This window comes from Macaca fascicularis, chromosome 12 (genome assembly GCF_037993035.2).
Source record: "Macaca fascicularis isolate 582-1 chromosome 12, T2T-MFA8v1.1".
Classification (NCBI taxonomy): Eukaryota; Metazoa; Chordata; class Mammalia; order Primates; family Cercopithecidae; genus Macaca; species Macaca fascicularis.
In genome coordinates, this window is record NC_088386.1 from 96950761 (window position 1) to 96977212 (window position 26452).

The following is a 26452-nucleotide window of genomic DNA, read 5'->3' on the forward strand; positions in this document are numbered from 1 at the left end:
AGGTTGCAGAGAGTGGAGATGGCTCCATTGCACTCCAGCCTGGGCGACAGAGCAAGACTCCATCTCAAAAAAAAAAAAAAAAAAAAAAAGTAATTTGTTTATTTGCATGTGGACATAAGAAAGGGTTAACACGGCCGACAACTATTTCATGAGCTTTTGGCTTTATTTGAAAAGTGAAGTGTGTTTGGGGAAGGAGACGGTTAGGAAAATAGATGCTCCCGTGTTTGACTTACCAAGGAAACAGAGATCAGAGGAAAGCCTGGAGCACTTCCTGGCTTCCACGGGTTCCTTTCTAGGAAGCTTTTGCTTTACCTGGGGAAACCCCAAGCTCTACAGTGAGAAAGTTGTAAATTAGCCTTTAGGAGACGCTGTTTGTCAAAGTTATCTTAACCCTGGAAAAGGGGAGGGAAAAAGGCAGATAAGCAATGATGACATCAGCAGGAAATTAATATCAGGCTACCCAGTCCTGAAGATTCAGTTTTCACTTAATGATCAGCAAATCTTGAAGTCTCTTCCCAAGCAAATGGGAGCTTCCTTGGACCTTGGAGCACACAGAGGATTATACTTTCTTTAAAACTTTGTTTTCAGGCAATTTCCCTGAGAATCGTTTACCTCCAGAGGATTGGTGGAGCTTGATCTGAAGGTATGTAATTAACGACCCTTCTTACCCCAGAGTCTCATGCTTGGATCTTTTCCTTTGCTTCATGGCTTCATGTTGCAGAAACTTGCAAAAACTTGTCAGCAATGGCACTATTTTTTCTTAGATTTCTTTGTCATGCCTGGGAAAACAAAAGTTAAAAAATCCGGAAGCCTCCAACATAGCCTTTTACTGGGGCAGAAATATGTTAGCTCACAGAGACAAAGTTGGGTAGACTCACTAAAACTAAAGATCGGAATTGTCAAGAAACCACAAGGCAAATGCAAGATGCGGTAGAATAGAAAGGTGTCTCCAATAAACCACTCATTTGACCTCAGGGCTAGTAGCAGGGAAGACCCCCTGGATTATCACAATTAAAAATGACATTTTTTGTGTTTTTTTTTGTTTCTTTTAACACCAAAAGTAATGTGTGTGTTCACATATGCATAAAATTTGAGAAATTCAGTTGGAAGCCCAGAAGGAAATATGTATTATCTATAGTTATGTCACCTCGATATAACGACTCTTTGTTATGGAGGTTTTGATTTTTGCTATGTTTTCCTTCCTTCCTTCCTTCCTTCCTTCTTTCATTTATTTATTTATTTATTTATTTATTTATTTAAGATGGAGTCTCGTTCTTTCACCTTCCAGTACTCAGGCTGGAGTGCAGTGGCGCAATCTTGGCTTACTGCAACTTCCGCCTCCCAGGTTCAAGCCATCCTCCCATCTCAGCTTCTGGTGTAGTTGGGACCATAAGCGTGCACTACCATTAGCCTGGCTAATTTTTGTATTTTTTGTAGAGATGGGGTTTTACCATGCCCAGTCTGGTCCCGAACTCCTGGCCTCAAGTGATCCACCCACCTTGGCTTCCCAAAGTGCTGGGATTATATAGTCGTGAACCACGGCACCCCACCTGTTCCTTCCTTTATAAAGTATTTTCTTATTTCTAAAAATAGCCAAGTTCTGCATAATAACTATATACCTCAAATGCTTATAGAATAAATAATATTACAATGAAAATTTTATCACTGCATTGCTCCTCTGATTATGATGAAATTTAGTATAGAGAATAGCGTAGTTTATAAACTGGTCAGATGGAAACATTGACTCGTGTAATTTGTATTTTTTTAGTGAAAACAAGTTTATGAGAGAAGCAAAGAAACAAAAGAATGGCTACTCCATAGACAGAGCAGCCACCTCATGTAATTTGTAACTTCCTACACTGATTTGAGCAACTCTTGTCTAAAGCCACCCTTTCCTGCTAAGGTCTAGGATATTTTATTTATTTTTTTTCTTTTTGAAACAGGGTCTCACTCTGTCACCAGGGTGGAGTGCAGTGGCATGATCATGGCTCCCTGCAACCTCTGCCCTCCAGCCTCAAATGATCCTTCCACTTCGGCCTCCTGAGTAGTTGGAACCACAGACACGTACCACCATGCCCTGATAATTTTTTGTATTTTTAGTAGAGACCAGGTCTCGCCATGTTGCTCAGGCTTGAGGTCTAGGATTACGCCTTCCCTTTCTGTAAGATAAAGGCCTGCCCTCTTACAGGTAGCAGTCTGAAGTAAAGATGTAACACACATACTTCATGGTACCTCGCTATCTTTGGGTTGATAGATCATAAGGATAACGCTGCCTCCCCCAGATTGCTTTGTGTCTAAAACTTAAAGCATAGATCCAAGTGCTATTTCTGCCACTTGGTGGAAATGAATGTAAGGGCTCCAATCAGGTTACCAGGCTTGAGGGAAATTGTGCTGTGTCCCTCCATCTTAACTTTCTCCCTCTGGGAACATTTTGATTTGGGGAAAAATCAAGGTGATTTGAGTTCCAATATAAGCACCCTCCAAGCTTCCTAAAAAGTAACTTGCAAGTGTTGGGGGAAAAGTTTTCTGGGCTGTTGGTTTTTGAAGTAGCCTCGCAGTAATTTTTATTTGTCAGCACTTCCAGGAAAGTCTAATGCCCGGAACGGAGGAGGCTGTGGTGAGGGGAGGGCCTGGGAAGTCAGGGGGCCATATGTCCTGACTCTCTAATGCCCTGCCCCACCTCTCTGTCCCTTTCAGGCTGGCCATGAAATCTCAAGGTTCCAGTTCAGATAAAAACTGTAAAGTGAGCTTTCGTAAGAAGCTTCTGATTATTGATTCAGACTTGGGGGTCGAAGATGTGGAGCGCCTCAAGTTTCTCTGCATAGGATTGGTTCCCAACAAGAAGCTGGAGAAATCCAGCTCGGCCTCAGATGTTTTTGAACATCTCTTGGCAGAGGATCTGCTGAGTGAGGGAGACTCTTTCTTCCTGGCGGAACTCCTATATATCATAGGGCAGAAGAAGCTGCTGCAGTACCTCAACTATACCGAAGAGAAAGTGGAGCAATTGCTACCTATCCAAGGAAAGGTCTCTCTATTTAGGTGAGGATGGGTCTATGGTGGAGATGGGAGGATCTCCCATCTAGTGTTCGGTCTGGCCATTGGGCTTTGAAAGGAAGCTGCAGTTAAGATCTTTTGGTTATCTACCTCCTTGGATGATAAACCGGGAGATTCTGAACCTCCTTCTCAGCCTCTGATGCTAATGAGCTGAGAGTTGAGAGGTCAGCAAAACTTCAAGACCAAACTCTGGGCCTAGAGGTGGCTTCCCTTTGTTTTACTTCTCACTGGCAGTGAAGCCCACCTCAGTGTGGCAGAGCCTGCGTTTTCCCTGGTTACCAGCCACCACACGTGCAGATCTTCTCCCTCCTGGGATCCACTAGTCTGTCTATGTTTTTCCTGGGGTCTTGAGAAGAGAGTAATGCATACTTGGAGCAAAATAAGCAAGATGAAAAAAGAGATGAGTTTCTGGGGTAGAGAGGGATGTCATTTATGCCATGTCTAGCATGTCTAGTTATAGAAATTTCTATATTTTTGGGTGGAAATCCAGAGAGGTAAAAACAGGCATTTTGCCCAAAGAGGTAAAATTTAGGCATTGGTCTTATCATGGATGACAACGTTTTATTTTTATTTTTATTTTGAGATGGTGTCTCGCTCTGTCACTCAGGCTGGTGTGAAGTGGCACCATCTCGGCTCACTGCAACCTCCGCTTCCTGGGTTCGAGTGATTCTCCTGCCTCAGCCTCCTGAGTAGCTGGGACTACAGGCACCCACCACCACACCCAGCTAATTTTTGTATTTTTAGTAGAGACGGGATTTCCAACATGTTGGCCAAGTTGGTCTGGAACTCCTGGCCTCAAGTGATCTACACACCTTGGCCTCCCAAAGTGCTGGGATTACAGGTGTGAGCCACTGCATCAGGCTGATGACAGTGTTTAAAGTTGTTCACTGACAAAGTGTCCACATCAGAGAACCTCACGAAGAGGAGCCTTTGGAGGGTGTTTTATGGTCTGTGCGATTAGAACACATTAAGCCTTAGCGGTGCAGCTGGCTCCCAGAAACTGAGTTGCCCTTGAGTCAGTGGAAGGAATGATGAATTCCAGAAATCCATATTTCCGTTCTTCTGGCTAAACATCTGAGGGACAGTCTCTGACACATAGGGGTGTTAGTATGTGGATGAAATCCTCACTTTTTCTCGTTTTGGATTATATGACTATCTCGAAGCTGGGATAGTTTTCTTCCCTTTTCAATATACAATCGACTGTACCTTGGCTGGCCTGGGATCCTCTCTACTAAGGGCCTGTAAAGTAAGCCTGAATTTCTAGATGGAATCAGGAGATGGGAGGGCATGTCAGAACTGTGTTTTATGCCTTTTTTTTTTTTTTTAAATATGCCTTCTTAGTGTGGTGAAAAACAGCACTAGACTTGGAGTCAGAAGGCCTGCTTCTACTACTTACTGTGTTATCTTTATCTAAACAAGTTACTTAGAAACTGAAAGTTTTAATTTTTTGAATCTATAAATGGGATTAATAATTGTCTACACATAGAGTTGATCATTCAACTGACAGAAAACATTTATGAAAGCACTTGATTGATTATGGTGTCCTCTGCAAGTGTAAGGCTTTATTTGTCATTTTGGGTATGTGTCTTAGAAACCTGCTCTACGAACTGTCACAAGGCATTGACTCAGAGGACTTAAAGAACATGATCTTCCTTCTGAACGACTCTCTTCCCAAAACCGAAATGGTGAGTGGGTCATACAGAATGGGTGTGTGTGAGCACTGTCTTAATCAATGATTAGAAAGATGCTGGAAAGAGTTTTTAGGGAGATTTATTTTTTGTGGGAGACAGTATCATACAATGGTTAGGAACATTGGCTTTGGTGCTGGATGAGCCTAGATTCTGGTCCTGATTCTAATTCTAAACCTGTGCTGTGAGGCCAATGATTGAATTTTTCTAGTCTCTATTTTCTTAGATGTAAAATTGTGGGCAATTGTATGATTTCCTTCTAGGACTTTTGGGAGAATTAGCTGAAACAATGTTCATGAAGCATTAGCACGAGGCCAGTATTTGGTATAGCATGCAGTAAATGCTCACTTCTGTTGGCATCTGCTGTGTTATTTATTTATTTATTTATTTATTTTGAAACAAAGTCTTGCTTTGTCGCCCAGGCTGGAGTGCAGTGGCACGATCTCAGCTCACTGCAACCTCCGCCTCCTGGATTCAGGCCATTCTCCTGCCTCAGCCTCCCCAGTAGCTGGGATTACAGGCATGTACCACTATACCCAGATAATTTTTATATTTTTAGTAGAGACAGGGTTTCACCCAGGCTGGTCTAGAACTCCTGACTTCAAGTGATCTGCCTGCCTTGGCCTCCCAAAGTGTTGGGATTACAGGTGTGAGCCACTGTGCCTGGCCTTGTCCAGTTTTTCTTTCAAGTGCCTTTTAATCTATAGGTTAGATTTCCTCCCTGCCCCCAAATCTCTTTCTTTTTCTTAAAACGTATCTGTTGAAGAATCTCTGGGTGGTTGGCCTGTGGAGTTTCTCACAGGTTGGGTTTTGCGAATTGCACACTCGTGGTGCAGTTTGGCATGTTCCTCTGTCCTCTGCATTTCCTGCAGACTGGCAGTTGAATCCAGAGGCTTCATCAGACTCAGGTCAGATCCGTTTGGCAGGACTATAGGTAGTGTTATTTTTTCATCAGGAGGTACCTGATTTTCTCTCTCTTTATCTTTGATATTAGCAACTGTTGATGTTCAACCAGTTTATATATTGAATTTTGAGGGGTTGCAAAAATGGAGATATTAGAATTTTTTTTTTTTTGAGACGGAGTCTCGCTCTGTCGCCCAGGCTGGAGTGCAGTGGCGCGATCTCGGCTCACTGCAAGCTCCGCCTCCCGGGTTCACGCCATTCTCCTGCCTCAGCCTCCCGAGTAGCTGGGACTACAGGCGCCCACAACCGCGCCCGGCTAATTTTTTGTATTTTTAGTAGAGACGGGGTTTCACCGTGGTCTCGATCTCCTGACCTTGTGATCCGCCCGCCTCGGCCTCCCAAAGTGCTGGGATTACAGGCGTGAGCCACCGCGCCCGGCTTTTTTTTTTTTTGAGATGGACTCTCACTCTTGTCACCTAGGCTGGAGTGCAATGGCACGATCTCAGCTCACTACAACCTCTGCCTCCTGGATTCAAGCGATTCTCCTGCCTCAGCCTCCCGAGTAGCTGGGATTACAGGAGCCTGCCACCACACCCGGCTAACTTTTTGTATTTTTAGTAGAGATGGGGTTTCACCATATTGGCTAAGCTGGTCTGGAACTCCTGACCTTACGTGATCCACCCGCCTCAGCCTCCCAAAGTGCTGGGATTACAAGTGTGAGCCACTGCACCTGGCCAGTTATTAGAATTCTATCATTTCATTTTCCTCTCATCCATTATTTGGTTACCCAGTGATACAGCTTATAGGTAAATCCCTGATTCTTTTTGTTTAGTTATCTAGGTTTTTTTTTTTTTTTTTTTTTTTTTTTTTTTTTTTTTTTCTGAGATGGAGTCTCTCTTGGTCACCCAGGCTGGAGTGCAGTGGTGTGATCTTGGCTCACTGCAACCTCTGCCTCCCAGATTCAGGTGATTCTCCTGCTGCAGCCTCCTGAATATCTGGGATTACAAACATGCACCACCATACCTGTCTAATTTTTGAATTTTTAGTAGAGATGGGGTTTCATTTGGCCAGGCTGGTGTCAAACTCTTGACCTCAAGTGATCTACCTGCCTCAGCCTCCCAAAGTGCTGGGGATTACAGGCGTGAACCACTGTGCTCCATCTAGTTATCCAGTTTTTAAGTTAATTGGTTTCTTATCATTCTCCGCAGGTGACCCATTACAAAATATATATAAATTTAAACTCATGGATTTAAACATATGTGAGGTATTTCAACCTATTGCAATTATTATCCTTACTGAAGTTCATACTGAGGCTGGACGTGGTGGCTCATGCCTGTAATCCCAGCACTTTGGGAGGTGGAGGTGGACAGGTCACTTGAGCCTCAGGTGTTTGAGACTAGACTGGGCAACATGACAAAACCCGGTCTCTACAAAAAATACAAAAATTAGCTGGGCATGGTGGTGTGCACCTGTAGTCCCAGCTCCTCAGGAGGCGGACATGGGAGGATCACTTGAGCCCAGAGAATTCAAGGCTGCAGTGAGCAATGGTTGTGCCATTGCACTCCAGCCTGGGCAACAGAGTGAGACCCTGTCTCAAAAAAAAAAAAAAAAAAAAAGAAAAAAAAGTTCAGTTGTCCCATTTTTTCCCAGGGGATGAGTCTTCAGTTTGGTTCCTAAGTCATTTTGACATGACCTTAGTAGTCTTTGATGGCTTCTTTACTATCTGGCAAAAATATCCCAGGTTCTTCTTGTATATTTTCCGCCCAGTCCTGGAATCTCTCATTTCTCCCAAAAGCCCTGGCTTCTTTTAATGACAGATGTCATGGCAAGACCATAAACTAGATGCTGGCAGGCTCATTGCTCTTGGGTAAATATATGTATACACACTACATATATACACATGTGTTTACAAATACGCACACACACCCACAACCTAAAGGTTCAGTAATTCTTGGAGAATTTTAAAAATCAGGCGGTTTTGTTTTAGGGAATTTTTTTTATAAAGCATTGTAAGGATATTCTGCTTTTGCCATAAAATTTCAGTGCCCACGTTTGCAGTGGTGCAAAGCAATTACCTGCTAAAATGGTAGCATTATACCTTAAATACAGAATTTCTCAAAGTCAGAGGAGATTCCTGTAGTTTGACAAGTGCTCCAGGTGGTTTTGATAACATTCTCTCCCAAGTCAAGGCATCCACTCACAAATTTTCCAGTGTTTAGGTTTACACATAAAAATGAGACCACTTTTTATTGTTATACCCCGTCCTATGTTAGGGACTCTCTGAACAATATGAGGTGGGGGATGAGGGATGAGAGAAAGGTCATTTGTTAAAGCAATCTCTGATATTCGAAACACTGTTAGTTTTCAAACAAGAAAAGCTGGAAAGGCCGGGCGCGGTGGCTCAAGCCTGTAATCCCAGCACTTTGGGAGGCCGAGATGGGCGGATCACGAGGTCAGGAGATCGAGACCATCCTGGCTAACACGGTGAAACCCCGTCTCTACTAAGAAATACAAAAAAAAATAGCCGGGCGAGGTGGCAGCGCCTGTAGTCCCAGCTACTCGGGAGGCTGAGGCCGGAGAATGGCGTGAACCCGGGAGGCGGAGCTTGCAGTGAGCTGAGATCCGGCCACTGCACTCCAGCCTGGGCTACAGGGCGAGACTCCGTCTCAAAAAAAAAAAAAAAAAAAAAAAAAAAAATAGAAAAGCTGGAAAATGTTTTTTTCCTCTCTTTTGCTTGCAGAGGTTCTAGAACTCTACTCGAAGACATCTGTGGCTACAGAATTATTATTATTATCATTATTTTTAGACAGACTTTCACTCTTGTTGCCCAGTCTGGAGTGCAATGGTGCCATCTCGGCTCACTGCAACCTCTGCCTCCTGGGTTCAAGCGATCCTCCTGCCTCAGCCTCCCAAGTAGCTGGGATTACAGGCGCCTGCCACCACACCTAGCTAATTTTTGTATTTTTAGTAGAGGTGGGGTTTCACCATGTTGGCCAGGCTGGTCTCGAACTCCTGACCTCAAGTAATCCACCTACCTCAGCCTCCCAAATTGCTAGGATTACAGGCGTGAGCCACTGCGCCCGGCCAGAATTATTTTTATGGTTAGTAGCATTCCAAACATCTTTCCTCTACTAAAATAGCTTTTAAATAATCAAATGCACATGCTCAGGTGGCCAGTTGATTTTGTTTTTCTCAGTACTAGTAAAAGGAAACATAACTGTTTTGCTTAGCTGTGGCATGGAACTGTGATGTTACCAGGTCAAATTCAGGAAAACCGCATTTCCTCTTTGGATTCCAAATGATCTCAGCTTTTTTGTTGTTGTTGTTTGGGGGGTGGGGAGATCTCATTCTTCATGTCAAAATTGTGGCTGAGTTACACACCTCAGATAATTCAGGTTGATCTGTATTGGATTTTGCAATTAGGCCAGCCATTGGAAGTGTGTAAAGGACAGTCTTTAAGCAACACAGATGTTTCCACACCAGGGCTCAGTGAGGCTGCATTATCTGCAACTGCAATTGCAAAAGACCTTATCACAGAAATAAATTACTTACCTGCCATTGGAAAAGGGCCTGAACACCTCTCAGCCAAAACGGAAAGGTTCTTTTTTTTTTTTTTTTTTTTTTTTGAGACGGAGTCTCGCTGTGTCTCCCAGGCTGGAGTGCAGTGGCATGATCTCGGCTCACTGCAAGCTCCGCCTCCTGGGTTCACGCCATTATCCCGCCTCAGCCTCCCAAGTAGCTGAGACTACAGGCGCCCGCCACCACGCCCGGCTAGTTTTTTTTGTATTTTTAGTAGAGACGGGGTTTCACCATGTTAGCCAGGATAGTCTCGATCTCCTGACCTCGTGATCCACCCGCCTCGGCCTCCCAAAGTGCTGGGATTACAGGCTTGAGCCACCGCGCCCGGCCAACGGAAAGGTTCTAAATTCATACGGTCTCTCTGGGGGAGCACAAATAACCTTGCCTTTGAGGGACGTTCTTGGCTTTCTCTTTGATAGCTTTCATAGAAATGTAAGCAGTATAGCTGGCCTACACATGTCCTGAGAGATCTCACAACTGTCAGGAAATCCGTTCTCAGCACAGCAATCAGCATAGAACGTTGAGTCTAAAGGAAACCACACCCGAACTTACTCTTTAGCAAACAAGCAAAAAAAGAGCTTTCGGATGTTTGCTGCTAGTGTTCACCAGAGTGGTGTTAAGCTAATGTCCAGGTCCCATTTAAGTGTGTGTGTGTGTGTGTGTGTGAGATGTACTAAATATCTAATAAACTTTTAGAAAGTATAATGAATTTCCATCATTGCTTCTGTAATCACATCCTAGCCCTTTATTCCTCCTGGTAGGATGTTGTCAAGATACGAGTTTCTGGCCTGGCAGGTGGCTCATGCCTGTAATCCCAGCACTTTGGGAGGCCAAGGCGAGCAGATCACCTGAGGTCAGCAGTTCAAGACCAGTCTGGCCAACATGTTGAAACCCTGTCTCTGTTAAAAATACAAAAATTAGCCGGTTATGGTGGCATGAGCCTGTAATCCCAGATACTCAGGAGGCTGAGGCAGGAGAATGGTTTGAATGGAGGTGGAGGTTGCAGTGAGCCAAGATTTTACTACTGCACTCTAGCCTGGGAGACAGAGTGAGACTCCGTCTCGGAAAAAAAAAAAAAAAAAAAAAAAAAATACTAGCCAAATTGTGATTTTTTGTTTCAGAAAATTCTTTTTCTTTTAAAATACCAAATATAAAATTCTTTCAAAACATTTTCTCCTCATTTCTTTGGTGTCCCTCTTTTGCTGGTTTCCTAATCAGTATCACTTAAAGCTGTGACTTAGAGTTCAGTGGTTAATAAAATAGACTTTGGCATCAGATTGTACCAGCTCTGCCATTAATTAGCTTTGTGACCTTGGGCAAGTTACTGGAACTTCTTTGTGCTTCAATTATTTCATCTTTAAAATGGGGAATATAATAGTATCTACTCAATCAGTTGTTGTGCTGTTAATATACAGCAAGCACTGTCCCTGTTGCATAGAGTTATATATATTTGGTATCTGGTATTAATATAGATTGTATACAGATTTGCTTGGTAACGCCTCTTCCCCTACACCCCTGAGCAACTTGAGGGCAGATCCTGTTATATCTTATTTATCAGTGCAAAACCTAGTGCCTACTGGCCATGCAGGTAACATCTGAGTGAGTGGATAATCAGTAGGCAAGTAAATGTAACTCTATTGATTCTCTTGTAGACCTCCCTGAGTTTCCTGGCACTTCTAGAGAAACAAGATAAAATAGATGAAGATAATCTGACATGCTTGGAGGACCTCTGCAAAATGGTTGTACCTAAACTTTTGAGAAACATAGAGAAATACAAAAGAGAGAAAGGTAAGTAGCTTGTGCTTGCTAACTTGGACCAGACCATGGAAATTCTTTTTTTTTTTTTTTTTTGAGACGGAGTCTCGCTCTGTCGCCCAGGTTGGAGTGCAGTGGCCGGATCTCAGCTCACTGCAAGCTCCGCCTCCCGGGTTCACGCCATTCTCCTGCTTCAGCCTCCCAAGTAGCTGGGACTACAGGTGCCCGCCACCTCGCCCGGCTAGTTTTTTGTATTTTTTAGTAGAGATGGGGTTTCATCGTGTTAGCCAGCATGGTCTCAATCTCCTGACCTTGTGATCCGCCCATCTCGGCCTCCCAAAGTGCTGGGATTACAGGCTTGAGCCACCGCGCCTGGCCCCATGGAAATTCTTAAAGCAATTGGCCATGCATGATGTTTTGTTTGTTTGTTTGTTTTGTTTTGAGGCAGAGTCTTACTCACTCTGTCTCCCAGGCTGGAGTGCAGTGGTGTGATCTTGGCTCACTGAAACCTCCACCTCCCGGGCTCAAGTGATTCTTCTGCCTCAGCCTTCCGAGTAGCTGGAATTACAGGAGCCTGCCACCATGCCTGGCTAATTTTTGTATTTTTAGTAGAGACAGGGTTTCACCATGTTGGCCAGGCTGGTCTTGAACTCCTGACCTCAAGTGATCCACCCACCTCGGCCTTTCAAAATGCTGGGATTACAGGTGTGAGCCACCGCTCCTCACCCGTGTGTGATATTTACTCATCATTCCGATAATATTCTGCTAGGAAAGCCAGAAATCTCCCCCTTTGTTCTTTCAACACATATTGGTTGAGTTCATATGTTGTACTAGGCACTGCTTTAGAAGTTGGGGGTATAGCAAAGTACAGAACAAAGCTCCTGCCCTCTTGGAACTTATATTTCAGTGCAGGGAAGTAGTTTTAGACAAATGTCTTTTTCTGATTCTAATATGGGAGTGAGAGTATAGGGAATTTTGTTTTAACCCAAATAACATGAAAAAGAAGGCAGGATAGCATGGGGTGAGAGTGGAGTCTATGGAGTCGGATGGCCAGGACTCCGCTGACTAGTGGTGCAGTGGTACTTTTTTGGCTTTTCTATGTCTCACTTTCCCCATCTGTAAAGTGGGCATAATAATAGTACCAACCTCCTAGGTTTTTGTGAGGTTTGAAGGAGATAGTTTCTGTAAAATGCATGTCTGGCGTGGAGTAAGCATTCAATACATGTGGCTACTATGACTCTCTCAGAGAGAAAAGTCAGGAAGACCTCACATTCTCAGAAACTACTATCAAAGAAGAACTTTATTTTCATGTGGGTTTCTTTTTTTTTTCAAGTCTGTCTGATAAAGATAGTTCTGCTGTGATATTTTATACAGGTAGAAGCACAGGGCAGAAGTCAAACCTGGCTGCCTCACCACGTGTCAATACGCTAAATATCTGTGTTTTTCTGAGTCAATTTCTCCACTGTTAAACAAGAGCTATACATAAAAACGCATGAGTATATTCATGAAACTTTTATGCCACACCCTTAATTTAGTTCAGTGAGTGACTCTAGTGTGCAGATTTCTTTGGTTGAAAATGAAACTAGCTAAGAGGAAACGTCTCTCTAAGAATTTGGTTAACACAGAATGAGTTGAGGAGCAAAATATACTGTTGTCAAATTGATAAAATCTCAAGCAATAAAATGATGAATAAATGCATAATTTAAGTTATGAAGAATAAAAACAGTTCTTTCTATCATCAAATTATCAAATGAGAAAGCAGAAGGTTGATATGGAAAGAACATTTCAAATCCTCACATGAGCTCTGAGTTTTTTTCTAAACACATTGTCATTTTTCTGTAATGTCATATCCCATATGAAGTAAACAAAGGGCAAGTGGTCATATTATTTTGGATACTTAAATTCTAAAGAAGACACACTAGCTTCTATGTAGTTGATTACATTTGCCTCAGTGAGTCTTGAAGACTGAAATTTGTTGTTTTATTTTTATTTTTTGAGACGGAGTCTCGCTCTGTCACCCAGTCTGGAGTGCAGTGGCGTGATCTCAGCTCACTGCAAGCTCCGCCTCCCGGGTTCACACCATTCTCCTGCCTCAGCCTCCTGAGTAGCTGGGACTACAGGCACTCGCCAACACGCCCGGCTAATTTTTGTATTTTTAGTAGAGATGGGGTTTCACCGAGTTAGCGAGGATGGTCTCAATCTCCTGACCTCGCGATCCGCCCACCTCGGCCTCCCAAAGTGCTGGGATTACACGCGTGAGCCACCGTGCCTGGCCTGAGCTTTGTTATTTTTATTTTTATTTGAGATGGAGTCTTGCTCTGTCACCCAGGCTGGAGTACAGTGGCATGATTTTGGCTCACTGAAACCTCCGCCTCCCAAGTTCAAGCGATTTTTCTGCCTCAGCCTCCTGAGTAGCTGGGATTACAGATGCCTGCCACCATGCCCAGCTAATTTTTGTATTTTTAATGGAGACAGGGTTTCACCATGTTGGCCAGGCTGGTCTTGAACTCTTGACCTCAAGTGATCTGTGCTGGAATTATAGGCGTGAGCCACTGAGCCTGGCCCAGGACTGAGCTTTATATCAGCAGAATTCTAATTTTGATTTTTCTTTTCTATAACCTACCTGTGTGTGATCTCTTTTGGGTGTCAATCATTATTGATATTTTAATATTGACTTTCTTTAGTTCTAAGAGTTTGAGCCTAGTTCTGCTGTTAAGATGAAAGTCTAAAGGACTGAAAAGAGTAGGTGTGCAGAGTTTAGACTTTCCTGTAAGTGTGTGTGATCCAAAGTCCAAGCGAGGACACTGGCTTTGTTTAAGGACCACCTGGCTAACTTTCTAAGTTATCTTGAGCCTTGGTGTTTGCTTTGGTATTTTCTTGAGACAGACTCTTACTCTCCCCAGGCTGCGGTGCAGTGGGACGGTCTTAGCTCACTGCAACCTCCCCATCCCAGGTTTAAGCAATTCTTCTCCTGCCTCAGCCTCCCGAGTAGCTGGGATTACAGGCATGCACCACCGCACCCAGTTAATTTTTGTATTTTTAGTAGAGACAAGGTTTCACCATGTTGGCCACGCTGATCTCAAACTACTGACCTCGTGATCTACCTGCCTTGGCCTCCCAAAGTCCTGAGATTACAGGCATGAGCCACCTCGCCCAGCCTAGTATTTTTAATTTATTATTAAAATAAGGTACATAATTATAATAAAATTAAATAAAAATTCAAATAATTAAAGCAACATAGAGTGTAGAAGGTAAAAGTCTTTCTCCTTTTCTTCTTTTTCTATTACTAACCCATTTCCCAAAGATAACCACTGTTTGGAATATATACTTATTGATTTCCTTCTATATAGAAACAATTGTAAGTGTACAGAGATATTACATACACACACACAGAGAGACACGTATATTTTTAACAAAGACCATGCTAATCATATTCTAAAACTTGCTTTTCCCCCCACATAATATAGCTGACTTTTTTTTTTTTGAGATGAAGTTTCGCTCTTGTTGCCCAGGCTGGAGTGCAATGGCACGATCTCGGCTCAAGCGATTCTTCTGTCTTAGCCTCCTGAGTAGCTGAGATTACAGGTGTCTCTGCCACCACGCCAAGCTAATTTTTGTATTTTTAGTAGAGACAGAGTCTTGCCATGTTGACCAGGATGATCTTGAACTCCTGACCTCCAGTGATCCACCCACCTCGGCCTCCCAAGTGCTGGGATTACAAGCATGAGCCACCATGCCCGGCCATAGCTGACATTTTCATGAATATATTAATAATACAGATATAGATCGTTTTTATTAATGGTCCCTTAGAAATCATTTTATGGCTATAACATTTTTATATAATTACCACTTTTAAATGGATTTTCTTTTTTCTTACATTCTTTTTACCCTCCTTTCCTTCTTTCTTTGTTCGCTATTATAGCCTGAATTCTGATATTATTTTTTGAGACAATGCTTTTGAAATCTCTACTTGGCAATTATCTGGTACATTAAGCACTATAACTTTTTTTTTTTTTAGCAGCTTAAAACAACAATAAGTTTTGAAATACGATTTAGTAAATATATAGTAATTTTAAGGAACTAATAAAATTATAAAATAACAAAAACAATAGAAAAGAAAATAAAACAATACAAGGAATAAAAATAATTTATAAATTTACACATTTTTTTTTCTGGGTATATATGTAGGCTTCCATAAGCAAATGCAATGAGAAATTTACAATTCTCAGACTGGGCGCAGTGGCTCACGCCTGTAATCCCAGCACTTTGGGAGGCCGAGGCGGGTGGATCACCTGAGGTCAGGAGTTCGAGACCAGCTTGGCTAACATGGTGAAACCACATTTCTACTAAAAATACAAAAAATTAGCCGGGCATGGTGGCGTGCCTGTAATTGCAGCTACTCAGGAAGCTGAGGCAGGAGAATTGGTTGAACCTGGGAGGCAGAGGTTGCAGTGGGCCGAGATTATGCCATTGCACTCCAGCTTGGGCAACAGGAGCGAAACCCTGACTCAAAAAAAAAAAAAAATTTACAATTCTCTTCAAAATAATTATTTTTGATGGCTGCTTTTGATGGCTGGTTATTTTGGATTGCTACTAGTCAGAAGGTAATTTTTATTTTCCTGTCTGTGATTTTATTTTCAGCTGCCCAGATAGCGACACCTCCTGTAGACAAGGAAGCTGAGTCATTGTATCAAGGAGAGGAAGAACTAGTTTCCCAAACAGACATTAAAACATTCTTGGAAGCCTTACCGGTAGGTTCAGTGGTGTGCTGGTCAATGTTTAACAACCAGCTCCACCCTCCAACCCCCCCTCCCACCCCCCAAAAAGAAAAAGAGAGATTGGCTCCGGTTTGTACCATTTACTGTAAATGCTCTCGCCATGGTGATTGCAAGTAAACAACATGATATCAACCAGAGTGCACATTTTCTGAAAATTTAACAATTGACTGACACTAGCCGGCTAGTGAGAACTAGTTAGTTTGAGCTCTCACTAGTTAGTCTGAACTGACTCCACACACCCTTGAGTTGCTCTGAAATGGTTCCTCTGTTCTTATCTGTGGGATGCAATTAGAGCCAGCTTTAGGGACATATAATCTATGGAGTACAGGGCGCCTGATAGTAATTCCAGAGTTCAAGTACAGAGCTTTGTTTAATGTTCTGCTGTTACTGTTTTGAAATTCTTACTGTATTGAACAAGAGGTTTGCCAAGCATGTAGCTGGACAACCCAGAGGGCAAGGGTTTCTGGTTTCTGTGGTGCTCCGCTCTGAAAGGACGGGTGGAAGGGGAAACGTTGGGAGAATTTGCAATCTGTTCCTCACAATGTGATCATGATCCTTGGGAGATATGTGACAGTCTTCCCTGGGATCTGTGGTTCCTCCAGCAGACTTGGGTAATTTCTTTGCCAACATCTGTCAGCATCAATGAGTTAGCTTGGTCTGGGAAATTTTTTGTTTTTTGTTTTCAATTGTGGTAAAATACACGTAACAAAATTTACCATCTTAATCAATTTTAAGTATACAGTTCAGTAATGTTAAACACCTTCACATTGTTGTGCAGACATTACCACCATCCATCCCAGAACTTTTAAATCATCTTTTAGTAAAACTTTGTACCCATTAAACAACAACTTTTCATTTTCTCCTTCCCTCCAACCCCTGGAAACCACGGTTCTACTTTCTCTGTCTATAAATTTGACTTTTCAGGGTACCTCATATAAGTAGAATCATACAGTATTTGTTTTTTTGTGACTAGCTTATTTCACTTAGTGTAAAGTCTTCAGGGTTCATCCAAGTTGTAGCATATCTCAGAATTTCCTTCCTTTTTAAAGGCTGAATAATATTCCACTGTGTGTATATACAGTAAGTCCTCATTTACAAGGTTGATAGATTTTTGGAAACTGACTTTAAGTGATAGCATACTGTATAATGTATTTATTTTTATTTTAAATTTTTTTGTAGAGGTGGGGTTTCGCTTTGTTGTACAGGCTGATCTCAAACTCTTGGGCTCAAGCAATCCTCCCGCCTTACCCTCCCAAAGTGCTGAGATTACAGCCATGTACCACCACGCCCAGCCACATACTACATAATGAAACCAATTTTACCATAGGCTAATTGATATAATCAAGAGTTGGCCAGTCATGGTGACCCATACCTCCAATCCCAGCACTTTGAGAGGCCAAGGCAGGCGGCTTACTTGAGGCCAGGAGTTCGAGACTAGCCTGGCCAACATGGTGAAACCCCATCTCTACTAAAAATACAAAAATTAACCGGGCGTGGTGGCGCACACCTGTAATCCCAGCTACTTGGGAGACTGAGGCACAAGAATAGCTTGAACCTGGGAGGTGGAGGTTGCAGTGAGCTGAGATTGCATCACTGCACTCCAGCTTGGGTGACAAAGGGAGACCCTGTTTCAAAAAACGATAACAAAAAACCCTAAGAGTTAAGTTTCTATAGCATACAGTTCATTGTTTCACTTAAAGTCGGAGTTACCAAGAACCTACTGATGACTCTAAGTGAGGACTTACTGTACTCCATTTTGTTATCCACTCATCCATTGATGGACTCTTGGGCTGCTGCCACCTTTTGACTATTTTTAATAATGCTGCTATGAATGTCGGTGTAAAAATATCTCTTTGAGATGCTGCTTTCAATTCTTTTGTGTTTGTACCCATAAGTGGAAATGGTGGATTATATAGTCATTCTATTTTCAATTTTTTGAGGAACCTTCATTCTATTTTCCACAGTGACTGTACCATTTTACATTTCCACCAACTGTGCACACATCCTCAGCAACACTTCCTCACCAAGACGTATTATTTTCTTTCATTTTTGATAGTAGGCATCCTAATGGAAGTGAGGCCCTATTTCCTTGTGGGTTTGATTTGCTTTCCTTAATGACTAGGGCTGTCGAGCATCTTCTCATGTGCTTTTTGGCCATTTGTATATCTTCTTTAGAGAAATGTCTAAGTCCTTTGTTCATTTTCTAATTCAGTTGTTTGTAGAAGTTTTATTTTTAATCCTTTTTTTTTTTTTTTTTTTTTTTGAGACGGAGTCTCACGCGTCGTCCAGGCTGGAGTGCAGTGGTGGGATCATGGCTCACTGCAACCTCTAACTCCCAGGTTCAAGCGGTTCTCCTGCCTCAGCCTCCCAAGCAGCTGGGATTACAGGCATGCACCAGCACACCTGGCTAATTTTTGTATTTTTAATAGAGACAGGGTTTCACTGTGTTGGCCAGGCTGGTCTCGAACTCCTGACCTCAAGTGATATGCCCACCTTGGCCTCCCAAAGTGCTGGGATTACAGGTGTGAGCCACTGTGCCTGGCCTTTATTTTTTATTCTTAAAAATTATTTTATGTCTTCTTTACTACTGTCATGGTCTGATATTTTTACAGTTACAATTTTTAGATTTAAAAATAATTTCAATTTTATAGAAAAGTTGCAAGAATGTGAATAATACAAAGAATACCTATGTACTGTTTTCCTAGATTTACCTACCTGTTGTTGGTGTTTTACCCCATTTGCTTTATTATTTTTGTGCATTCACTCACACTTGCTCTCTCTTTCTCCCTCTCTCTCCACACACACATAATTTTTTTCTGAACTTTTTGAGAGTAAGTTGCATACATTCTGAACTTTTTGAGAGTAAGTATAAGTGGCCTTTTACTCCTAAATTTTTTTTTTTTTTTTGAGATGGAGTCTTCGCTCTGTCTTCCAGGCTGGAGTGCAGTGGCGTGATCTTGGCTTACTGCAAGCTCTGCCTCCTGGGTTCACGCCATTCTCCTGCCTTAGCCTCCTGAGTAGCTGGGACTACAGGCGACCGCCACCATGCCTGGCTAATTTTTTGTATTTTTTAGTAAAGACAGGGTTTCACCATGTTAGCCAGGATGGTCTGGATCTCCTGACCTCGTGATCCACCTGCCTCAGTTTCCCAAAGTACTGGGATTACAGGCATGAATCACCACGCCCGGCCTACTCCTAAATATTTTGGTGTGTATTTCCTAATAATAAGGATATTCTTTTACAGAGTTATGACACAATTATCAATGCCAGTAAAGTTATGCTAATATAATACTTTTATCAAATCAATGGTCCATATTCCAATTTTGTCTGTTGAACCCAATAATGTCCTTGACAGTTTTTAAACCATCTGGTACAAAATTCCACATAGGATCCTATATAAATACAACACAAGGCTGGGTGTGGTGGCTCACACCTGTAATCCCAGCACTTTGGGAGGCCGAGGTGGGAGGACCACTTGAGGCCAGGAGTTCAAGGTGAGCCTGGGCAACATAGTGAGACCCTCTCTAAAAGAAAATAATAAAAATTAAAAATACAATATAATGCAATACAATATTGTATTTAGTTGTCATGATCTTTTAGTCTCCTTTAATCTTTTTTTTTTTAAACTGAGTCTCACTCTGTCACCCAGGCTGAAGTAGAGTGGCATGATTTCGGCTCACTATAACCTCCACCTCCCAGGTTAAAGCAATTCTTATGCCTCAGCCTCCCAAGTACCTGAGATTACAGGTGTGCACCACCATGTTCGGCTAATTTTTGTATTTTTAGTAGAGATGGGGTTTCACCATGTTGGCCAGGCTGGTCTCGTACTCCTGACATAAATGATCTGCCCTCCTCAGCCTCCCAAAGTGCTGGGATTACAGACGTGATCCACCATGCCCGGCCTAGTCTCCTTTAATCTTGAACATTTCCACAGGTGTTATGACATTTAATTTCCTCTTTTATGCCATCGAGACTTTTGAAAAATGCAGTCACTCCTCCCACCTTTCATTAAATAGAATTTTCCTTATCTTTGGTACATGTGGTGTTTCCTCATAATTAGATTCAAGCTGTACATTCTGGCCAGAATATCACCGAAGTGATGTTTGTGTCTTTCTCAGGGCATCCCATCTGGAGATACATCATGTCCATCTGCCCCCCTATTTGTGGTGCTAGTTTTGATTATTTAGTCAAGATATTTTCTGAATATCATCACTCTGTAGTTAATTCTATATAATTACTATTTTTTCCCCACACAATTAATAAGCAAGTGCTGGAGAGACATTTTAAGATTCTGTAAATATCCTGCTGCACATGAAAAGTTTCCCCCTAGATTGAGCGTCCGCTGATGATTCTTGTGTGATCCAGCGTTTACCATGTTGGTTGTAAAACAGTGCTTTTCTGACTCCAGTATTCTCTCCACATTCGTACGTTGGCTGTCAGCATTCTACTATAAAGAAGGACCCTCCTTTCTCCCCAGGAAGGTGTTTTTGTTTTTTTAAATGAAGGAGGCAGTGGAAACTGGCCAGATGACCTGTAGCTCCTGGAGTTTGGCAAAGGCTGGACAAATGCCCACCTGAAGACTATGCAGGCAATCAGGACGTGACATAGCCGGGAGAGGCCTGCTCTGTGGCTCTGCCCTGAACCCCATTTGGCAGGTGGAGGTATTTAGCCATTTGAGGGACTCTCAGCTTTGGGAGGGCACTTTGTAAGTGATCTTCAGAGATTAAGTACCTCCTTAATTAAAAGAAACGGTAACACCTCCGCCTGCTTGCTGTGAGTTTGTTCATTTGAATTCCCCATCTCCCCCAATGGGAAAGAAGACAGAATTGCAATTATTTATAAAATCTTAAACTGATTTCTTTTCTCTAGGAAAATAGCCCTTGATTAAATTAATTCCAATCCTAGAAAAGCGCTTAGATATCTGATTGAGGTATTGAGGGAGAGAGGCTGCTCCCCTTGATTCTTTTACTGTAATCCAATTAAACCAACATTTATGGGCCAATCCTTGGCCATGGGCATAGCTTCGTTTAGAGAGTTGCAAACCCCTTCCCACCTCCCCACTCCCCCAGAAGCTCTTTATTATTTTAATTAATTAATTAATTAATTTTTTTGAGATGGAGTCTCGCTCTGTCACTCAGGCTGGAGTGCAATCTTGGCTCAATGCAACCTTAGCCTCCCGGGTTCAAATGATTCTCATGCCTCAACTTCCCTAGTAGCTGGGATTACAGGTACCCCCCACCATGCCTGGCTAATTTGTTTTGTATTTTTAGTAGAGACAGGATTTCACCATGTTGACTTCAGGTGATCCACCCTCCCGAGTCTCCCAAAGTGCTGGAATTACAGGCATGAGCTGCTGTGCCTGGTCATCCCAGAAGCTCTTTAAAATGTGGTTTTCCAGCACTGACATTTTAGGATTCCCGAATTCTAAGTTAAATTGTCTGCTAAATGTAACTCTTCCCACCCACTTTTTCAACTAGTTTTGTGCTCTGATACTGACATGCATGTAGAAACACACACACACACACACACACACACACACACACACACACACACGATTCTGCTTGTTGACTGAGAAATTCAGTGGTTTCTAAAGGGGCGTGGCTCAGCTGTGGCCTCTGAAGCGCTGTGGTTCTGCTGACGTGGGATGATGACTTGGCCACGGCCACATGCAGTTGGGGGATAGTTGTGGCGGTACTAGAAGTGCAGGGGGACTGGGGCACAGCACCTCATGTGTTTTCATAGACTTTTAGGGTTGGAAGCTGTCTTAAAAGTTATCTGGGCAGCCCTTTCCCTCTCCGTCAAGTGATGAATAAAATAAAACTTGGTGAAATGTCTCATGTTTCTTAAGCACCTGAGGATTTTTTTTTAATTAAAAAAAACACTGCCAATAATTAGGCTCAGTGAGAAGAAACTCTCATTGAATTTTAAGCAACATCTCCTAATATGTTTAAAAATTGAACTGATTTTTTTCTCGGCCCCCTGCAACCTCTGCCTCCCAAGTTCAAGTGATTTTCCTGCATCAGCCTCCCAAGTAGCTGGGATTACAGGCACGTACCACCAGACCCAGCTAATTTTTTGTAGTTTTAGTAGAGATGGGGTTTCACCATGTTGGCCAGGCTGGTCTCGAACTCCTGACCTCAGGCGATCCACCTGCCTTGGCCCCCAAAGTGCTGGGATTACAGGCGTGAGCCACCGTGCCCGGCCAAATCAGTTTTTTTTTTAGTGTGGCATAACGTTTTCCTAAGGAGAGGCATGTCTCTTTATGGAGGAGACCTAACACCTGCTTCTTTATAAGGCCCTATTGGACTCCTCTTGAAAACAATCAAAAGAAGTTGAAAGATGATTGAGTGTGGCCAGGCTGTGGGACATTCACTCACTCATTCATTCATTCATTCCTCTCTGACATAGAGACTTGAGAGGTGTCAACAGAGGATGCAACATTCTCAGGAGAAGAAACGCAGATTAGACCTTAAATCTTTTTTCTAGTCCGTGTTCTGGCTGACTTTATCAGCCAAGGGAAGAACAAATCAAGGAAAGCCAGGGCCTGGAGGGGCTGGGCAGAGCCTGCTGCTGTGTCTGCATTGCCCCTAGTCCCAGAAGACTCACTCAACTGCTGGACAAAACCAGAAGGCAGTCTGGCCAGGTCCTTGTCTGCCGCTTAGAAGAAATCTAGGATTCTGCAGGAAGGGAACAGTGGCTTATGAAAAGAAAGGCAGGAAGCCTTTTGGAAAGTGAAGCTAAGTCTCCTTTGCATTTGTTCCCTCAGAGCTGGGGGAGCAAATGACAGTATTGTGCAGCTCCGAAACCTGGGGGCTTGAGCAGGGAGGCATCCGCAGGAACTTGGGGGTGATTTGTCAGTCCCCTCACACAGGTCAGGGGCAGCCCTTCCCCCACACCTTGGTCAGGTCCCCTTGGGGGCTTTCTGCTGCAGGCTGATGGCTGAGAGTCATAGGGGGAAGGGGGTAATGGTGAATGGGGAGGAGGGTGCAGAAAAGACAGGGTCTTAGACTTTGTTTTAACTTTGTATTAAATTATATAAAACATTAACATATGCCCAAAGTAGTGCATCCTTGCCTCTCCTCCCCGCCTCGATTACCATTTTTATTTGTTTTTTGATTTATCTTATTGTTACTTTTGAAGAAAATCCAACCCATATCTTCCCTTTATTACAAAAGAGGTAGTATACTCAAATACCATTTCATTTTGCTTTCTCCATATGACAGCTTCCCCTGGAGAAGGGTATAGAGGCTTTCCTTGGCATCTTACTCCACTATGTGGACATACCACGGTTTTTCAACCACTTCCTATTAGTGGACATTAGGCTATTTCCAGTCCTTAGTGCAAATAATGCTGCAATGAATAAGTACCCTTGAGTGTATGTCACACTGTATTTTTGCCAGTGCGTCTTTGTGAACCTTCTCCTTTGGATGGAGAGAGTTGGTTCTCTTCCCATTTCCTGCCAAAGAACTTTTCTTTTTTTTCTTTTGAGACAGAGTCTTGCTCTGTCACCCAGGCTGGAGTGCAGTGCCGCCATCTCGGCTCACTGCAACCTCTGCCTCCTGGGTTCAAGCGATTCTCCTGCCTCAGCCTCCTGAGTAGCTGGGATTACTGGTGTTCGCTACCACACTCAGCTAATTTTTGTATTTTTAGTAGAGGTAGAGTTTCACCATGTTGGTCAGGCTGGTCTCAAACTCCTGACCTCAGGTGATCCACCTGCCTTGGCCTCCCAAAATGCTGGGATTACAGGCATGAGCCACCGCAACTGGCCCAGTGACCTTTTCTATGACTGTGAATTAGATATCTGTGCTTCCCTGCATCAAGTCTAGTTTTTGTTCCTCATGCTGTGTGAATTTCCTACGTTTTATGCCTTTTTTTTTTTTTTTTCCTCAGCAGGAGGAGTCCCAGCAAGATAAGCATGCAAGGAGTAATGGTAGGTGTTTCTAATATACTTTTTACAACTTAGATCAGTATGGCAGGGATAGACATATTTGATATATACCAAGGAATTCAAGGTGACTTGGAAGAGAGACTTTACAAATAATGAATAATTCATTTTTTATTCCAATTCAGGGCAAGACATTGAATGCATGGATTATACTAGGCTTTTCTATGGCAGTATGGAGAGGGCTGGGTGGTTTCTGCTCTGAATGCCTAGTATAGCAGATTCTAGAGACTGCAGGCAGCTGTTCTCCCTCCACCGTTCAGAATTACATCACCCTCTGTGCAGCAGAAACAGTCCCCAGCAGGGCTGAAGCCTTCAGACCAGTAGTGACAGCAGAATGTGCAGTCTGGGCGCGTGTCCTCTATGGAGCGGTTCCACATGTTGCTTCAGAGGGAGAGAAGAAGCAAGAGGAGGGACTTGAGGATAGTGTGCTTAGTTCCCTGAATCCCTGCCCAGAAACCATAACCTTAGGAAAATATTCCAGAATCTGCCATCAGGTTAAACTGCTTATGAACAAACAGGCTTTGGCGAAGTCTTTCTATGGTATCGAAAGTTTGTCACAGACCATTCCTTATTTATTTATTTTTCTGGAAAATTATCCTTCAGAGTCCAAGACACACAGCTTTGCTAGCAATTTCTCTTTTTGCCTAACATGGAGGTTGTGTGCTATGATGTTGATAACATTGACCAGGTTAAGCACTTGTCACGTACTAGGCACTGTTCAGAGAGATTCCAGGGATTATGTCATTCAGCCCTCCAATCACTGGAGGTAGGTACTACTGTTATTCTCACTAATGATGAGGAAACTGAGACCCATGAAATCTAGTTCTTTGCACTGCAGCTAAAAGGCACTGCAGCTAAAAAGAAGCGAAGCTGGGATTTGAACCCAGCAGTCTGATTCCAGAGCTTACTCTCCTAAGACTAGGCTCTCCCACTGTCTATTTATGTGAGCTCAGGTGACTGCTTCACCCCTCTGAAGAATAAGGCAGTTTCTTTCAGCTTTACAATTCTGCGGTTCCAAAATTTAGACGTGACTTCCCCTGGAGCGTTACCTCCTCCCATGGTAAGGAGGAATTAATTTATAGGTGCTCTGAGCCACTGAAGCTTGGATCCCTTTTGCTGTGTTTTCTGGTCTGGGGAATATGGACTTGCTCAGCCTGAGGACTGACCCTTAGCAGTAGTTAATAACCAACTCATGCCCCAGAGACAAGGACAGAATTTGGTGGATTCTACTACAAATTTTCTGCGAATGGAAAAAGAAAACTGTTTGATGTTACATTTTCCTGTTAGTGTCATGTGACAAATAACCCATCGCTGACTTTCTGTGACAGAATCCAGATGAATCAGGGAGCTGGCAGGAACACTTCAAAGCAGTGTGATCCTCAGCTGATGCCCAGCTGGAACTTTCTTTTTCCCTTTTTTCCTTTTCTTTCTTTTTTTTTTTTTGAGGCAGGGTCTCACTCTGTTGCCCAGGCTGGAGTGCAGTGGTGCCATCATAGCTCACGGCAGCCTTGACCTCTCAGGTGATCCTTCCACCTCAACGTCCCAGGAAGCTGGGACTACAGGTGTGTGTCCCCATGCCCAGCTAGTTTTTTGTATTTTTTTTTTTCTAGAGATGGGGTCTCGAACTCCTGGGCTCAAGTGATCTGCCGTCTTGGCCTCCCAAAGTGCTGGGATTACAGGCATGAGCCACCATGCCCAGTCTCCCTCTTTTTTCTTCTCGAGGTCCACCTAGCCTCTTTATATCCAGTGACATAAATGCTGACTCAACCCAACCATACTTGACCTGGAACCCTTGAGCTGATCCATGCAATCTTAATCAATTCCCCACCCAATCCCTGCCAGCAGCATAGTTTCCAACCCAGACAAAGCAAAAAGGAATGCGAAGACACATCAGTCTCTCCTATCAGGAAAGGCATGGTGGCTGAATTGTCTCAGGAGGGCCTTGAGAGAAGCATAATTCTCCAGAATTAGATGCGAAAACTATCAGTAAAGAAATCTAAGTGCTTGGGGAAGATATTTGGAGTCTGAGTACCTCTCTTTCTAGGTAACAGAGCCACAGATGGTGCACCAAGCCTGGTCTCCAGGGGGTTGCAAGGAGCATCTGCTAACACTCTAAACTCTGAAACCAGCACAAAGGTCTGGATGGTTTCTTTTTTCTCTGTTTTTAATAAAAAACTTTTTTTTTTCCCCAAATTCAATCAAAAGGATGGTTTCTTTAGGGGCTCTCTCCCTAGGTTCTGGCCTTTGATGACTTTAAGGGCTCCAAGCTGTTTGTTTCCAACTTGTTTCTCCCTCTCTCTATAATGATCTCTGTTCTTCCCACCTTTTTCTTATCAATCAGAAGTGATTGATCCCTTTGACTATGGAGGAAATGCTATTGCACTTTGAGTCATGCTTACCCTTTGGGTTATTTCTGGAGAGGGGTAGTTTCTTTTCTTATCCATTGAAGCCACTTATTTTCTGCTTGGATAAAGATGTACCATGATTTCAAGGATGATTTTAGCTGCACAGAGGCTCTGCTAAAGCAGCTCAGCTAATTTGCCATCACATGCTGGTTACAATAGTCTTCAAAACTAATTGCACATATTTTTAAATTCCTACTGTGAATTTATATATTGAATTTTTATATTTATATATTGAATTTTTAAAACTGAATATACAGCCATCTTTATATATGAATATATATCAGCCATTTTTATATATAAGAATATATACATTTATATATATACTTTATATATACTTGTATATTA

General features: G+C 42.8%; 1 protein-coding gene across 3 annotated transcripts in view; it reads left to right on the top strand.

Moving 5' to 3' along the window:
- The first annotated feature begins 476 nt into the window (after positions 1-476).
- Positions 477-26452, top strand: part of CASP10 (caspase 10) — a 40286-nt gene continuing 14310 nt past the window's right edge. The window contains exons 1-7 of one of the 3 annotated variants that reach the window (XM_005573907.5): positions 477-643; positions 2698-3039; positions 4646-4739; positions 10877-11012; positions 15621-15730; positions 23648-23687; positions 25747-25838. In XM_005573907.5, coding sequence (XP_005573964.2) covers positions 2705-3039; positions 4646-4739; positions 10877-11012; positions 15621-15730; positions 23648-23687; positions 25747-25838 — 807 coding nt within the window. In that variant the 5' untranslated portion in view covers positions 477-643; positions 2698-2704. The remainder of the gene's footprint in view (positions 644-2697; positions 3040-4645; positions 4740-10876; positions 11013-15620; positions 15731-23647; positions 23688-25746; positions 25839-26452) is intronic. The other 2 variants (XR_012421371.1, XM_074009734.1) reach the window with 2 other exon arrangements.